The 14,921-nt window shown below is 44.2% G+C and overlaps 1 protein-coding gene across 4 annotated transcripts in view; it reads right to left on the reverse strand.

The window, feature by feature from the left end:
• The window catches only part of Pax8 (paired box 8), a 57,019-nt gene that overhangs the window by 20,753 nt on the left and 21,345 nt on the right, over positions 1 to 14,921 (reverse strand). For 2 of the 4 annotated variants that reach the window (XM_051184753.1, XM_051184751.1), the window contains exons 3-4: positions 2,852 to 3,017; positions 1,153 to 1,350 (exon numbers count right to left, since the gene is read on the reverse strand). In XM_051184753.1, the coding sequence (XP_051040710.1) occupies positions 1,153 to 1,350; positions 2,852 to 3,017 (364 nt within the window). Of the gene's footprint in view, positions 1 to 1,152; positions 1,354 to 2,851; positions 3,018 to 14,921 lie in introns of all 4 variants that reach the window. The other 2 variants (XM_051184752.1, XM_051184749.1) reach the window with 1 other exon arrangement.

Consider the following 14,921-nt stretch of genomic DNA (forward strand, 5'->3'; position numbering starts at 1 on the left):
AGCTATGACCTCACCTCATACACCTGTTTCTCCATGTCCCGTGTCAAGACCAGAGACATGGGTTTCTCAAGGCAGAAATACAGATGCAGCTCAACAGGCTTCTATATATTTGACCTTGATAGCATCCCCAGAATTGATACTGTTTTGTATCTCATTGTTAATGTCTGAGCCTGTGCCACCATCTGCCCTGTTCCTCTAGAGTCCTGAAGTGATCCCTCAAGTTAGATATTCTGTCTAACTGTTTCTCTCCTTTTCAGCTAGAGTGAGCTATTCAAGCACACATCGACTTCCTGCTTAAAACACAGTAGTGACCTCCCATTGCACAAGCATTAAAGGCAGGAATCTGTTACAGTGACCAAAGGCTTCTTGGGGACAGTTTCTTCTGGCATTTTATACTTAGTGTACTTCAGGTTCCTCTTGTCTCCTGACTGACTTTCTTACATCTCATGTCCAAGCTCTCAGTAGCTACAGGCTTTAGTATGTAGTTGCAGAGTTTGTCTGGTAACCCTTTCCACCTAGTTAATTCCTACTCACTGCTTCTTACTTAGGGAAAGGCCTTCACAATTTCCAGAAAAAAAAGTTACCATAGACTAGCCCACATGCCATCAGGCTCCTAGCCTCAGCAGACTAGTAGCTGCATTTTTTTGCAATGTCTTTGTGGGTACTCTGTGTCTGTGTTCCCCATTAGATTGTAAACTCCACAAGGATAGGGATTTTCTGTGTTCTGGGAACTAATGCAGAATAAGTGAATGAATGATGTATGAATGAATGAATGAATGAGTGAGTAAATGAACAATGGAGGCAGTGAACAAATGATTGGGAAAGTGGACAAGTAGACAAGTACTCCAATAAGGACCAGGAAGGGATCTACTCAAGAAGTTTCTTTCATGAATTGAAAGGAGACAATAGCTCTTAAGGAAGAAAACAAGATACAGGACAACATAGTGTGGGGATAAAGGGAGGCTCCATAACAGGAACAAGAGAAGGCTGGGAGGGATGACATGTTCCAGGCCTGAAAGCTCCTGCCTGATTCTTTAAAGTAAAGCCTCTTCCAAAACCCCTAATCTATCCAGGCCAGGCTCTTCATGTTTCTTTCAGGAATCTTCCAGAACCCTGGGGTCTAGGAGAGCACCGGAAGCTGCTGTCTCTCACCTGTTGATGGAGCTGACACTGGGTACAGTGTCATTGTCACAAACGCCTTCTGCCAAGAGCCGGTCCCGGATCTCCCAAGCAAACATGGTAGGGTTTTGCCGTTTGTAGTCCCCTATCTTCTCCACCACCTTGGGGGTAGCCACCTTGGGCTTGGAGCCCCCTATCACTCCAGGCCGGATGCTGCCAGTCTCGTAGTACCTACTCCAATAGAGAACCCCCCCAAATTACCGGATAAGCAGGTGGGGCCTTTGAACAGGGACCTGGCCAGAGACTCTGACTCCTCTGAGTCTCCCGAGAAGAGGTGTAAGAGTGAGATATGACCCTCCCCCAACTCCCACTCAGCCTAACACTGGATTTCTCTCCAGCAGTCCACTCCTCTTATTTGGGTAGATTTGTGCTGTTACCAAAGCAAAACTCCCTTCTCAAAGGGCTTCCTCCTGGGTTCTCTGTCTTCTGCCCCTGGCCAGCATCAGAAAGCACACAAAGATCTCTCTCCCTCATAAGAAAGGACCCTGGGAGTTATGGGCCTGCAGTGGTTCTTTTCTCTCATCTGCCCTCTCTTGGCATAACTGACTCTACTCCTTTGTTCTCCTGGCCTTGCTCAGAGAAGCCAGCTGGAATCACTGACCCCTCTGCTGTCTTGCTGGGTCACTTTTGCTTTGTCCAAGTCTGAGCCGTCCCTCTCACCCTTTGCCCTCTGGTTTTCTACCAGGTTCCATGGTTCAAGTTGAAGTTGCTTCTCCCAGCCTCACTTTGAATCCCTGGCTTAATTCAGCCCCTGAAGATGAGCCTCCTCCTCCAGACCTACCCACCCCACAACTAGCTGGCTGACAGATTGATAGCTTGGTCAAGATACTCTCTGGCCTCCTTTGGTCTTCTATATTCTCTTCTGCCAATGAATAAAATGGTCTTTTAAAAAACGCCATTGTCATCACCACTCAGAGTTTGTCTCCTCTCTGGGACTCCAGTCATCTGACTAATGCTCTCTCCTTAGCCCTAAGAAAAGGCCTCCTTCCTCTAATAGCTTCAGGCAGAGAGCCAGGGCTCTCCATGGCCCATCAGCCCAGTCCCTTTACTTCCGTGAGACAGTTTCCCTTGAATCTACATAGGGTCTGTATGCTGTGGGCTGATGAGTAAGGTGGACAGGACATAGAACTTCCAAATTCCCAAGATCTCTATTTAAAGGGTATTTCTGACAGAAGTGTCAAAGGCTTTTATGTTCCTTGTCCTTCTGAATCTGTGCCCTGTGATTCTCAGCCCTGGCTGAAAGAATTAGAACTGTGTGAGTGGGGTGGGGTCTACTGATATGCATACATCTGAGTCCATTCCCTCCTATTGTTTGTGTTCCAGCCTAGACCCTGACCTTCTTATTTATTGTGAGAGTTTAGAGTTTCCAGGCACAGCCAGAACTGCGAGCCACCACACTGGGCCTTACAGACCAAGGCTTCTCAATCCTCCCTGTTTCTGAGTTTTGTGATTCCCAGCCATCTTGCAAAAGCCACAGGCCTAACTGAAAGGCTGAGTCAGTAGGGCTGGGCTGTGAATTTCATCAAACACTCCCATTGCTTCTCTAACAGATACTCTGAAAGTTGTGGATTGAAAAACACAAGGTCGCATGCTACATGGGCCTGCAGCTATGAGGTTGACACAGAAAGTGAGGCTTGCAGGGAAGGTGGCCTGTGGTGAATTTCGTGCTTACCTGCCAAGGATCTTGCTGACACAGCCATGGCTGACTCGGAGCTGGCGAGAGATATCACAGGGCCTTACACCCTGGTGGGCCAGGTCCACGATGCGTTGACGGACAACTTCTGGCAGAGGCCTGCCATTCACAAAGGCCCCTCCTAGCTGATTCAGCCCTCCGTGGCCTAAAAAGACAGGTTTGTAAGGGACAATTATCAGAACCAGGGGGTAAATATTGAGTGACACCTAGCCCTGAGTATGAGTTCTATGTGTGACTGTGTGACTCCATGATCAGTTCCTTCAGCTCTCCTTCTATGTGTGGCCTATCACCCCACCCCATCTGTCCTGTGAGGGTTCCAAAAGAGCACATTACTATCAGGTGACCCTTTAGATCTGCTCCATCTCCTTCAGAAGCCCCGCCCTTTGTGTCAAGTATCATCAATGACCCCTTTCCCACATTTTCTTCCATTTGCAGACATGAAAGGAGTGGAAGAGTCAGGCTTTTCTTAAGTTGAGACACTCAGCTCACTGAGTGACAGTGAGAAAAATATCTCCCTTCCCCCTGAATTTCCTTTTCTTTTCTTAAAATGAAGGTGAAGGTTTTTCCCTTTGTCTTGCTTCTCTTAAACTACAGAACCTTTTTTTTCCTCCCTACCTCTTCCTTCCTTCCTTTCTTTCTTCCGTTCTTCCTTTCATCCTTTCTTTGATTTTTTGAGACAGGGTTTCTCTGTATATCCCTGGCTGTTCTTGAACTCATTCTGTGTACCAAGCTGTCCTAGAACTCACAGAGGTCCACCTGCATCTGCCTCCCGAGTGCTGGCATTGAAGATGTGTGCCAGCTGGCCCAGCTACAAAACCACATTTTACACAAACATGAAAGAAGCGAAGGAGAGGATCTCTGGTTGTGGTAGGTCAGAATAAACTAGGCCCTGCCTGTTGCTGTCTCACCTAAGCAACCCCAAGGTTTCTTCTCTCTGACAGATCAGAGAACTAAAAACAGAAAGCTGAGAACTCACTAGGACACTGTGTCAGGCAGGGATGGGGGCACTGGAGGACATGGCAAGCCAAGCCTTAGATGTTTGCCTGGTTTGGCCTCTATCACTGGACTGGTTTTATACTTCATTCTGACCATACATATCTAGTCAGACCAGTATCTACTGAATGCTTAGTGTGAGACAGGTGCTTTAGCAAGTTTTGAAGCCCCAAGGTGAATCAAGCTATCTGCATGCTTTTACCACCTCACGGGACTTATTGCAGCAGGAGCCTAGACCAGCTAATTAACATCCCTCATGATCTTTTCTGGACTCTCATGCTTAGAGAGGTAATTATTGAATCAGTAGACTTGACCCTGGTCAAAGAAGCACAGAAGGGTTCTTGGAAAAGTTCAAGCTGAGACTCAAGGCAAACTCAAGTTCAAGCTGAGATTCAAGTGCTAGAGGAGAGAAAGAGGACCCTGTTTGAAGCAGGGGGATAGCACATGTAAATGTTTTGAGATTAATGGATAGGTATCTGCTAGATTTGCAATACTTCCAACTCTACGATCCACATTGGGTTAATTTCAGAACTGAGATGTCCAATTTCCAAAAAGAAGGTCATAAAGAACATTTCAGGGGCTTGACTCAAACGACTCAGCTTATGTGAAGAACATCGATGATCCAAACAAAGCTTAGAAATCCAGTCATTGCTGTTTCTGTGTGAGCCCTTGATTGACAGCTGGAGCTGACCCTGTCTCCTTATGATGACAGTGCCATTGCCTAGGCTTGACTAGCATCCTTCGACACCAAGGACTGGATTTGACAATCTATTTTAGGGTGGAGATGTATAAAAGCTCTAGAAGTTTATGTGGAGCAGAAAGGATTGAGCCCAAATGCTCAGGACCCCATGAAGCTTATTGCATAGCAGCCAGTATTGTACAGGGAGTCATAAAGAGACAGCCAGTGAGAAGGGGAAGTTGATACCAGGCCAGTGTGCCCAGTTAACAATATATATGGGAAAGGGTGGGAAGTGCCTTTGCTGGGCACACTGTGCTCATTATCACCCACTGACTTAGCACATTCAGAACCTCCTCCCAAATTCTCTTCAGGGGCCCAAGATGTCTTCAACAGGACATATAATTTCCCTTAAAACAAACAAACAAGGTGAAAAGCCTCTGTCCTTGGCATTAAATCAGGAGGAAAAACACACTGGCTACTCACCAAGCATAAGGGACATGTCGGTCCATCTTCCAGGAACAGCTTCTGCCTGCCTGTTCTAGGCCACCTGTCCTAATGAATACTTTTCCATGAGTTGGAAAGTATCTTGAGAACTTTCAGTCCAGCCCAGGTGATGGACAATGTGGCTTTTACTGCTCTTGAACTTGTTCCTCACTGCCCATGCTGCCCTTTGTGGAGAAATTGCCCCTCGTTTCCTCATTATTGCTTTTTGACTCCTTGGGGTCTAGACACTGAATACCAGGGCATATCAGACAGCTATCCAAATGTACAAGACTTTAGGCAGGCCTACTTTGTCTCCATTTTCCAGAATTTTTACTGCATGAGGCATAGATCTTTTTGCTAGAATCTCTCTCTATCTGGAAGTCAGATATATATATATATATATATATATATATATATATATATATATATGAAATGGGGTATCATATAGGGGTGTCACAAATTAAGCATTTTGCCTGCAACAAAACAAAAAGTAAAATCTACTCTTGTGATTCGCCAATAGAATAAAATATGGTCCTAAATTATCCTCAGGACTGACACAGACTCCTTAGAAATCCAGATGCTCAGGACAGTACTGAATCTTATTGCACAGCAGCTAGTCACAGCTCTGTCCCCTGAACTGTGACTTTGCTGGCACATTATTTTATTGTGGAAGAGCTTGAGTCAGATTGCTGTCTTGACTCTATGTGTTTTCGTCATATTGTTTGAGTTGATTTAGTTGTAAGGGTAGGCATGAAATGGGGCTTGGCAGCATTCCTCATTGTAATGGGAAGATGGGATAACACTGGAGAAGCATTTCTTTAGCTGAAAGTCGATATAAATACAAAGGTTTTCATTATAATATTAATATTATTGAATACTATCAATCTGGCTTGGCTCTAACACTTGGATAGTAGTTCTCAAGTTCTCAAACTGAAATACACATGAGAGTCTCTTGTATAGTATATTGAATAGAAACCTGTTGAGTACAATATCTCATTTTAAAATCAGTTGGTCTAGGGTAGAACCAAACCAAGAATTTGTGTATGCCAGAGGTCCACAACTATTCATGGTGAAGAGAATATGTTACTTTGGAAGGTTCAGCCCTACATGGGATACATAGATCACACACACACACACACACACACACACACACACACACACACACACACACACACACCCCAAGGCTCAAAGGTCTATGCAGAGCAGGAAGTGGGGAGTGGAAGGTGGAAGGATTGTAACACCAGAGGTGGTGGAGGACTTCAAGTTAATAGTGTTTTCTGGACACCACAGAGCAGTACACATACGAACTCCAGGGATTGTGATGGTATGCACAAAACCTACACAAGTTCAAGCCAAGCAGAAGCCCAGCATGGAGGAGGGGAAGAACAGGAAGCCCTAACCCTGGCTGAGAACCTGTTGGTATTTGATTGCTGATAGGAAACAGAGAGTCAGTTCTTTAATGGTGTGACATCTGGTTCTACTCCCAGGAGTAGCCGACCAAATCAAAGTGGACTCAGTGGATTGGTGTACACAAACACACACACACACACACACACACACACACACACACACACACTGGGGGTTGGGTGGATGAGGAGTTGAGGGATGATCTGGGAAGTTGAGGGATGAATATGATCAAGGTACATTGTAGGAAATCCTCAAAGACTTAATACAAGCTTTTTTAAAATTGTGTTTCTAAGAAGCTTCCAGATTGTGTGTGAATGCTGAGTATACTGTGGGACCACTGGCTAGGTTGGGCATTGGGCAATGGATGATAAAACAAACAAGATCACATTCTCTCTTCCTCCAATCTTTTTCCAAGAAGTGTAATCATTATGTGTATTTAATTATTTTCATTTAAATCCAACACATATTAACAAAATGCCAATGGTGACTCAGCTACAGGGCCCTGTATAATTGAACAAGACATGAATGTTTAAACCAGTTCATGGGACACAACCAGATTAATTAGGAATCTCCGTGTTAAGGTAGAAGTCCCTTGGAGGAGCAATGGGCAGTCAAAGAGGAGTCCAAGGAGTGACTAGAAAAAAAAAAGGAACAAAACAAACAAAATGACCATAGGAAGTAAGAAAAGGCTAATTGCATAAAGTTCTGGTGCTTTCACCAAGTTGAATGCCTTTTACTGCCTCTATAGATCATGCATGAAAGTAAGATTGAGAAGGGCCAACTGGCTGCACATAAAGGTGGCCTCTATGGGTTGAGGTTTTGAACTGAGTTCTGTAATGGAAGGGCCTTTGTATTTTCTGTGTCCGGTGTGGGGGAGTGGACCTCTCTAGTGATTCACCACCAAATGCCCAGAGGTGGGTGCAGGCTTCCTTCCTGCCATCATTGAGGGGCTGATGCCCATTGTGGAACATCCTTCCCATGCTGCTTTGTACTTTATGGGCAGGTGGACCTTAAGGCCGGAAGCCAGTGGTTAAGTAGGAGCTCCCTGGTTGGTCAAGAGGTAGGGCTAGGGAAAGTGTAAACCAGGAGGAGGTTAGAAGCTTCATAAGCAAAGGCCTTTTGTATGTCTAGAGGACTGTGGGTGAAGAGAGATGGATGTGTAGGAGGAAGCCTGGCTGGATATAAGAAAGTTCTTGAGTATGAAGGTCTTCAGATAGGGAAATGCAAGCTTCCCTGATCAGAGAGGAGTTAGGATGGCTTAAAGAGATTGGCAGGGCTGTAAAGCATCCTTTGGGGGAAATGACCATTTGAGGAGGTCCAAGGACACTGTTCAGTGGTTTCTTCTCTACTTAGAAGGTTCTAAGAAGTAAGGATAGAAGAATGAATCAAAGGCCTCACTAAAAACTTGCATTGCATGAACAAATGTCAAACACTGAAGACGAGAACGCGCCTCTCCTGTGCCCCCAGCCTTTGCACCATTACCCATCACATCACTGACTTCTAACCAACAACTTTATCTATTTCATTTCTTTATGAATTCCTTAAGAGTAGAAGCCAAGTCTTGGTTTACAAAGCACCCGACTCAGAGTCCCTTTTGTGGGACCCTCAAATCACATTCCACAGTACCTTTTTTTTTCATCTTCTTGATTCCTTAAAGCTCACCCCCAAATAACAATAGCATTGAGCATTGAGTGCTGTGCTGTGAAAAACTGATTTTACTATCTGGTGATTTTTTATTTATTTATTTATTTATTTATTTATTTATTTTTGCTTTAACTCCAAAGAGAGTCAAGGTGGGCAGCCGTTTGACATTTGGCAAGGCTATATTAAGAGAAGGGGTACCCTTCAAACCATGCTACTTCCCTTCCATGAAGAATAAGCCTTGTTGATGCTAATGAGCCTCTGATGTTCTCAGTCTGGTGTTACCCTTCCCCAGGACACTGGCTTGCAAGTCTACAATGACTACAACCTCCCAGCTTCTCCTCTTGGCTTTATGCCTTTACGGAAAAATCCAAGGACTTTGTCTCAAGCTGTGCCTAAGGAAAGTGTTCTAGACCATAGGATACCACTGTCCCAAGTTGGTACACCATATCTCTTCAGATATGCACACATTATATCCTTGGGTTTAGAGAAAATTAGTTGTCCTGCTGGGAAGCAGCATCAAGCATCCACTCTGCCCCTGCCCATCCTGACCTTTGGTGTCTGTCTCTGTGTCTGCCCCTTGTCCCTCTCAGGGAAGCTAGAGAAGAGAAAGACAGTGGCTAAGTTAGGCTACTGTTTACCTTTCTCATTAATTCTCATAGACCTCTCATGTTTCAAATGCTCTTGAAACTGACTCTATAATTTATTGTTCTACTTCAAAAAAAAAAAAAAAAACTTTTTTTTAACCACAAACTGTCTCCTGGGTTCTTACTCTGGATCTACAAATAAAATGAAATCAATCTATTCTCTCTCTCTCTCTAGCCCCTACCTGAATTGTCTTTCCTTGGCTATGAAACTCTTTCTTCCTGTTTTTTTCAACCCAAATGCCTTAAGAAGTAATCCAATTGCCTTTCCTGTCTCTCCCATTTCCTCCCTTCCCTTCCCTTTCAGGAATCAGCTGAATCATTTTGGCATATGCTCAAACACTTAGCGATGTGTGGGCAGAGGGTGCCAGACTCTCCCTTTTGAACAGGCTTCCATGACTGGCTCCTGGTTACTTACATGAGCAGTCTAGGCTTTTCACTTCTCTCTGCTGGGGTATATCCCGTTTTCTGTTACCACAATATCTCTCAAATGTGCTTGCTGTTCCCACTCTACACAGCTTCACTGGGCAGCCTATTCTTACTGTTTTACCTACTACCTATCTTTTCATAGCATCATGAGTACAAAGGACTTGCCCCTCCCCCTTTACACTCAACTTCCCATAAGAACTCTCTTAAGTAATAAATAATTGCCACCGCTGCCACCCACCCCCAGGCCGTCTCGGCTGATGACAACAGCCCTGTGAATGCATAGAGGCTGTCCCTCTGCATCATCACGTGTTGTTTTCTACCACACTCTCCATCAGTGCCCTTGTGCTACTGTCAGTGCATATGTTGCCTTCAGGCCCTTGCACATGCTGTTTCCTCCACTTAGAACTCTGTCTCCCCTTTTATCCAATTAATCCTGTTACCCTGTAGTTGAACGTGGAGTCACTGGCCTTGAGGAACTTCGCTTTTGATTACAGATGAGGTTGAGCCTCTGTTTAGATGTTTTCCTAGCATTCTTTACATTTATTACATAGTGTTCATCAAAATGCAGCATCAAGTATAATTTTCTTTCTTTCTTTCTTTTTTTTTTTTTTTTTAGAAATTTGTTTGAAAATGATGAGGGAAACTTTCACAGTCAGGTAAAAATTTGAATGAAAAGGGTGTGTGGGATGATCCAAATATCTTTGCCTAATTACTTAAATGAAAAATTACCTTCCTCTGTTACAAGACTAAAAGCCACATGGGGTCAAAAGTATTTCTGTTTTGCTTATTGTTAAATTATGCAACATGTTAAATAAATATATCCATTAGGAATTAGCCAACTGCTTTTAGCATGTTCCATTCTCCCATACAGAATATTCATCAGATCATATCAGGTCTATCTCTAAATGTGTATGCCAATATCTTCTAGCACAATGGATGTAGAATTAAAGAATAATGAAGAGGGAACAAGAGATGGAATCATTCCAACAAGATCAAGAAAAAAATCCCCATAGGTGACATATAATCTGGATAGGTAGGAGTGGTTACCTGGAGGTCTCCCTCCAACCTTCACCATGAAACTCTTAGTTATGCAGCTGGAAATCAGCACTTTGAAACCCACATCTGGATGTACCACTCCCGTGTTTAAGAATGTTTAAAGAAAACACATGGCATCCTTTCCTTCATGGTATGTTCATGCTTCTAAAATTTGTCAGACAAGACCCACCATGAGCTTTTTTTCTCTCTTGACTCATTTCCCACCTGTCTAAGAGTTAAAATTAATGTCCTAGTACACATAAATATTTACCATTTTTTGTCACAGTACCTAAGTCCTGCCCTGAGTCTTCATTCATGTCATCACCCATGCCTGCAGTGCCATTACCTTATTTTCTTCTAATTGATTTCATTTATACCTCAGGAGTTACCCTCCTACAGGAAGTCCTCTGTGTCTTTTCTTGCCGACTCCCTCCAGTCCTTTCTGTTAAAGGAGCCAGGGCCAAGCTCTACTACTACATTTAACAAACTGTAAGTGCTCAGCTACTGACTGTGCTCTGCTGGCATATGTCTCCTGAAGGGTGGTTTATTATTTATTATTATTTTTATTACCCAATAATGCTTGGTACACAGTGATACCAAATCATGCTTACTTAATTCATTATTGGGAGGAAAGAAAGAAAATGGAAGAAGGAAAAAGAAAAAGTTAAGGAGAGCAAGGAAGAGGGAAGAAAAGTGGGGAAGAAGACAGCTACAGGAGGTTTAGAGAAGACTACATATTCTTTGCCTTCAACAGAATTCTGTTTCCCACAGACTGCTACATATAAGTATTCGAAGAAAGAGCTCCACACGTCACAGCCTGGGAAAAAGCAAGGTTTTCATGGCATTAGAAGGAGCTAGGGTATGAATGCAGTGGCCATTCTACTGGTTCTGATAGCAAGCCTCTGATGCTCGAACTAACCCTTCTGGGGTTCATACTTTTGTGAGGAACCAGCTTTATGACCGAATGTGGATGCATGTTCTGAAGGAGTTTGAGGAGAAATAAGTACTATTGCTACAGTTTTGCACAGTGTGGGTCTTAAATTCCTCATTAAGAAGCTTTTTATTTTTAACTCTGCTTGCAAAGGTTCCATGAAGAATGGTGGGGTGACTACACAGCCTGGGCCTTGTGAGACTTACAGTTCTGTTAAGGAGAAGATCCACAAATCACAGATCAAGTCAAGGAGACCGTAGATTAATAATAGAAGTTATTTTTCCTGGGAATTCAGATATCTGCTTGAGGAGAGAAATTTTTGACTTGTGACTGTGTGGGAAGTGCTACTTTGTCTCTGGTAGCTGGTAGTCCAGTCAGGAAAAGAAAAAAGAAAAGGAAAAAGAAAAGGAACATTCCTGCATTGCATTGCCTAGGAGCTCACCACTACTTTCAAGGACAATGACAAGGACATTCCAATCCTAGGACCTGGTTTCCCTAGATCTTTTCTGGTAGCATCATTCAGAGTATGATCAGAAGGCAGAACCGGTTCCTAGGAATTTCAGCAGAAGTGTTTTAACAAAATTCCCTGGGTGTCAACAAATATAAGAGCTCAAAGGAAGAAATGAAGTATCTCTGAGACACAGGGTGATCATCCCTAATCCAAATTCCCCAAATACCAAATGTTTTCAAAACTCATAAACTTCTTTAGTACCAACAAGCTAAATGTTTCTGACCTGACTTCTCTGAAGGGTGTGCATAAAAACACAGGTGCAAGGAAATCTCACGCAAAATGGCCTTCAGGTTACATGCATAAGGATTATAGGAAACATAAATGAATGCCACAGTGACATGATGGGATTTGGATCTCATCCTCAAGATTGAGAGTGTGTGTGCGTGCATGTGCGTGTGTGTGTCCCCAAATCTAGAAATGTCTGAAATTTGAAATGCTTCTGGTCTGAACATCTTGAGTAACAGATGCACCATCAGAGGGAGCAGCCACTGTCCTTAGGCTGCAGGGAGCAAAGGGAAAAACTGATGATGTCAGAGTATAAGTACTTGAAGGAAACTCCATGGTATCTGGGGCTTGGAGCTGTATTATGATTGATGGTTTTGTCCAGATGTTGCTGGAGACACGTGACTGGCTCTAGGAGATCTGGAATCTAGATCAACTGCTACTGCTGAGGTGATGCTGCCAACAACCACTTGGGACAAGAAGGAAGTCATCCAGCCCTCTACTACCTACCAGTTGGTCGCTTTAGCAGTCCATTATGGACACGACAACTGATGAGCAGCTTCCCAGCATGTGTTTTGGCAGTGATTCCTGAGTGGGGTTATATATTCACTGATTTTCATTCTCAGAAGCTGTGTGAGATAGAGACCAGAATACCTGTCCTTCACCTCTAAATTATGACCTTGGTGTGAACTTCATTTTCTTCTGCTTGGGTATGTTGTTTGGACCTGGGCTCAGTAAGCCATCTACAAAGGTTTGCCATTCCTGGGTCCATTTTGATATCCATGTTTTGGAAGGTATGGTTTCATAGATGGTTCTTTCTGCAATGGTTTCAATTTACTTTTTCACATCTCAGCAAGTAAGAAATTTCCCTACCATATTTGCCCCTCTTTCCTGGGTTGTTTTCTGTTCTCATTATTTCAGAGTCCTTTGTGATGAGAAAAGCTTGATTCTGGATGCCTTGGGGGTCAAGAATAACGCCAGCACTCCTTTTCCTCCTGAAGTGCATGACTGGGTGGTTACTCATTGACTCCTGGGCATTCTTTTGGATGCCTGCCTCTGATCTGCCCGCTCCACTCCTCCACCAGCTTTAAGGCAGCCGGGAGAAGCAACAGCAATCCTGGGTCTCCTACGGTCTGAAGCTCAGCCAAATGGAAGAGTTTTTCCCAGTAGGATTAGAAGGCTTCCCCTGGAAGACAGGGCCAGATGCCCTTGCTTGGATCAGCCCTGAGAGTGGGGATGCTGAGGTTTAGCAGTATTGTACTCCAGTACCCCACCATGGAGAGGGGGTTGTACGGGTACAGAAGGAGGGACACAAGGATGTATAAAGAACATTCCTTTGGATTAGCCTATTGATGAAAAAGAACCAAACTTGTATTTTACCAATATCCCTAAAAAAGGAGAAAAGAGGTTATGTTGTATATTCGGCCCCTGTCCTGGGTTAGTTAATGCTTAGGAATAACAGTTACACTGAGTTCCTGAGCCAAGCAGAACTATATAAGCACATCTTTTCATTTAATTCGCACAATAGCTCTTGAGGTAGAAGCACATGGCCTCCATTTTACATGACAGGGTGAGGAGCAAAGATGGTACATAATTTGCCCGAGGCTATACATTACAATCGGGCCAGAACTGACCTGCAAGCTGGAGCTTCTCCATGTGATGCCCGAGCAAATAATCTGCACTGCCTGGCTCCTGCCACCCTTGACAGCAAGGTGGCCATCCCGTGCATAGTCAGACCCTCCCAAAGACTGAACAGGCCTTCAATGCCACCTACCAAGTGTGTGCTTTCCAAACCCACTTTAAAGTCCTTTCCAGGTTTCCATATGTCAGAGGATTGGTGTCTACATCGTCACTATTTGGTTTTTTTTCCAGTAAGAGAGAGAGAAAAAAATCCAATTCCTTTCTGTTCCCTACTCTTCAGTACTGGTTTATTTTCCTCTGCTCTGTTTACATCTGTTTCTGCCTCTTGTCTTCGGCCTTTCCTGTGGGTTTCCCCTGACCTCAGTCTCTTCCTGTTCCTTCACCTTATTTGTACCCATCCCTCTGACCCACTATCACTAGCCCCTTCCTATCAAAGACAGCAGACCTCCTCTGTGCCACCTGCCCCTTGTGCTCCTTCACCCCCTCCCCCTCCCTCCCCTGGCTCTTTTGGTCACCCCCTTTCCCTGCATAATCTTCCCTGCCTGCTTGACTGCCCGGGTTCTTTATCCCATCTTCCCCTCAAAGGCATTCACAGCTCCACTGTTATTCTTGTATTAGCATTGAACCCATTAAAGCTAATTTGTTTGCCCTAATCTCCATTTATTTTTCCCTAGTTGATATTAGATTTCCCTTTCTATTGCTCCAGCATGATTTTCTCTTTGTCTTTCTAATGGTCTACCACCACCACCCCCCTTCCTCTATGATTAATCTGGTTGGCTTCACTGTGGTTTCAAGGCCTTTCTCTCTCTGCCTTCCCCAGCCCTTAGATTAACCCTGTCACCTCTCTCCCCAAAAGGGCCCCCAGTGTTTTCAAGGATGAGGCTGCTGTAAATGTCAATAAGCCTCTAAGCTTTCTAGAGAACTACTGCTGATCTTAAGAGCAGGTTTTTCTCTAAGGTTAGATGGTAATTTCCTTAGCACAGGGGACAGTGCTGGAGATACCTGGGTCCCATGAGGGGCCAGTGCTGGAGGTACCAGGGTCACAGGACTGCGTTGAGCCCGATAGTTATCATGCTCCAGTTTTTCCTAGGTAGGATGAACTTTGGGGCTCTCCCAAAGATTTCTGAAGACAGCTTCCAGCTTGCTTATGTCCTATATATTTTATTAGTAAGCTAAATGGTAGATGGGCAACTTTCTCCCTATGGCTGAGATTTCACAGCTTCTTGAACAATAGGTACAGTACTCAACTCTCCTAAAGACATGAAGGCCTCTGTAACCACGACTCTGGGCATGACTGATCTACACCCTGCACTCTGGCTTCCATATACCCAGAGAGACAGGCCTACCAGGAGCAAGGTTCAGAAATGTTCTCTCCTTGTGTCCCAGCCTGTGGATCTCACTATTCTGGCTTTCTCCCTGAATGCTGGGAGTCT

Source organism: Phodopus roborovskii, unplaced genomic scaffold (genome assembly GCF_943737965.1).
Source record: "Phodopus roborovskii unplaced genomic scaffold, PHOROB, whole genome shotgun sequence".
NCBI lineage: Eukaryota > Metazoa > Chordata > Mammalia > Rodentia > Cricetidae > Phodopus > Phodopus roborovskii.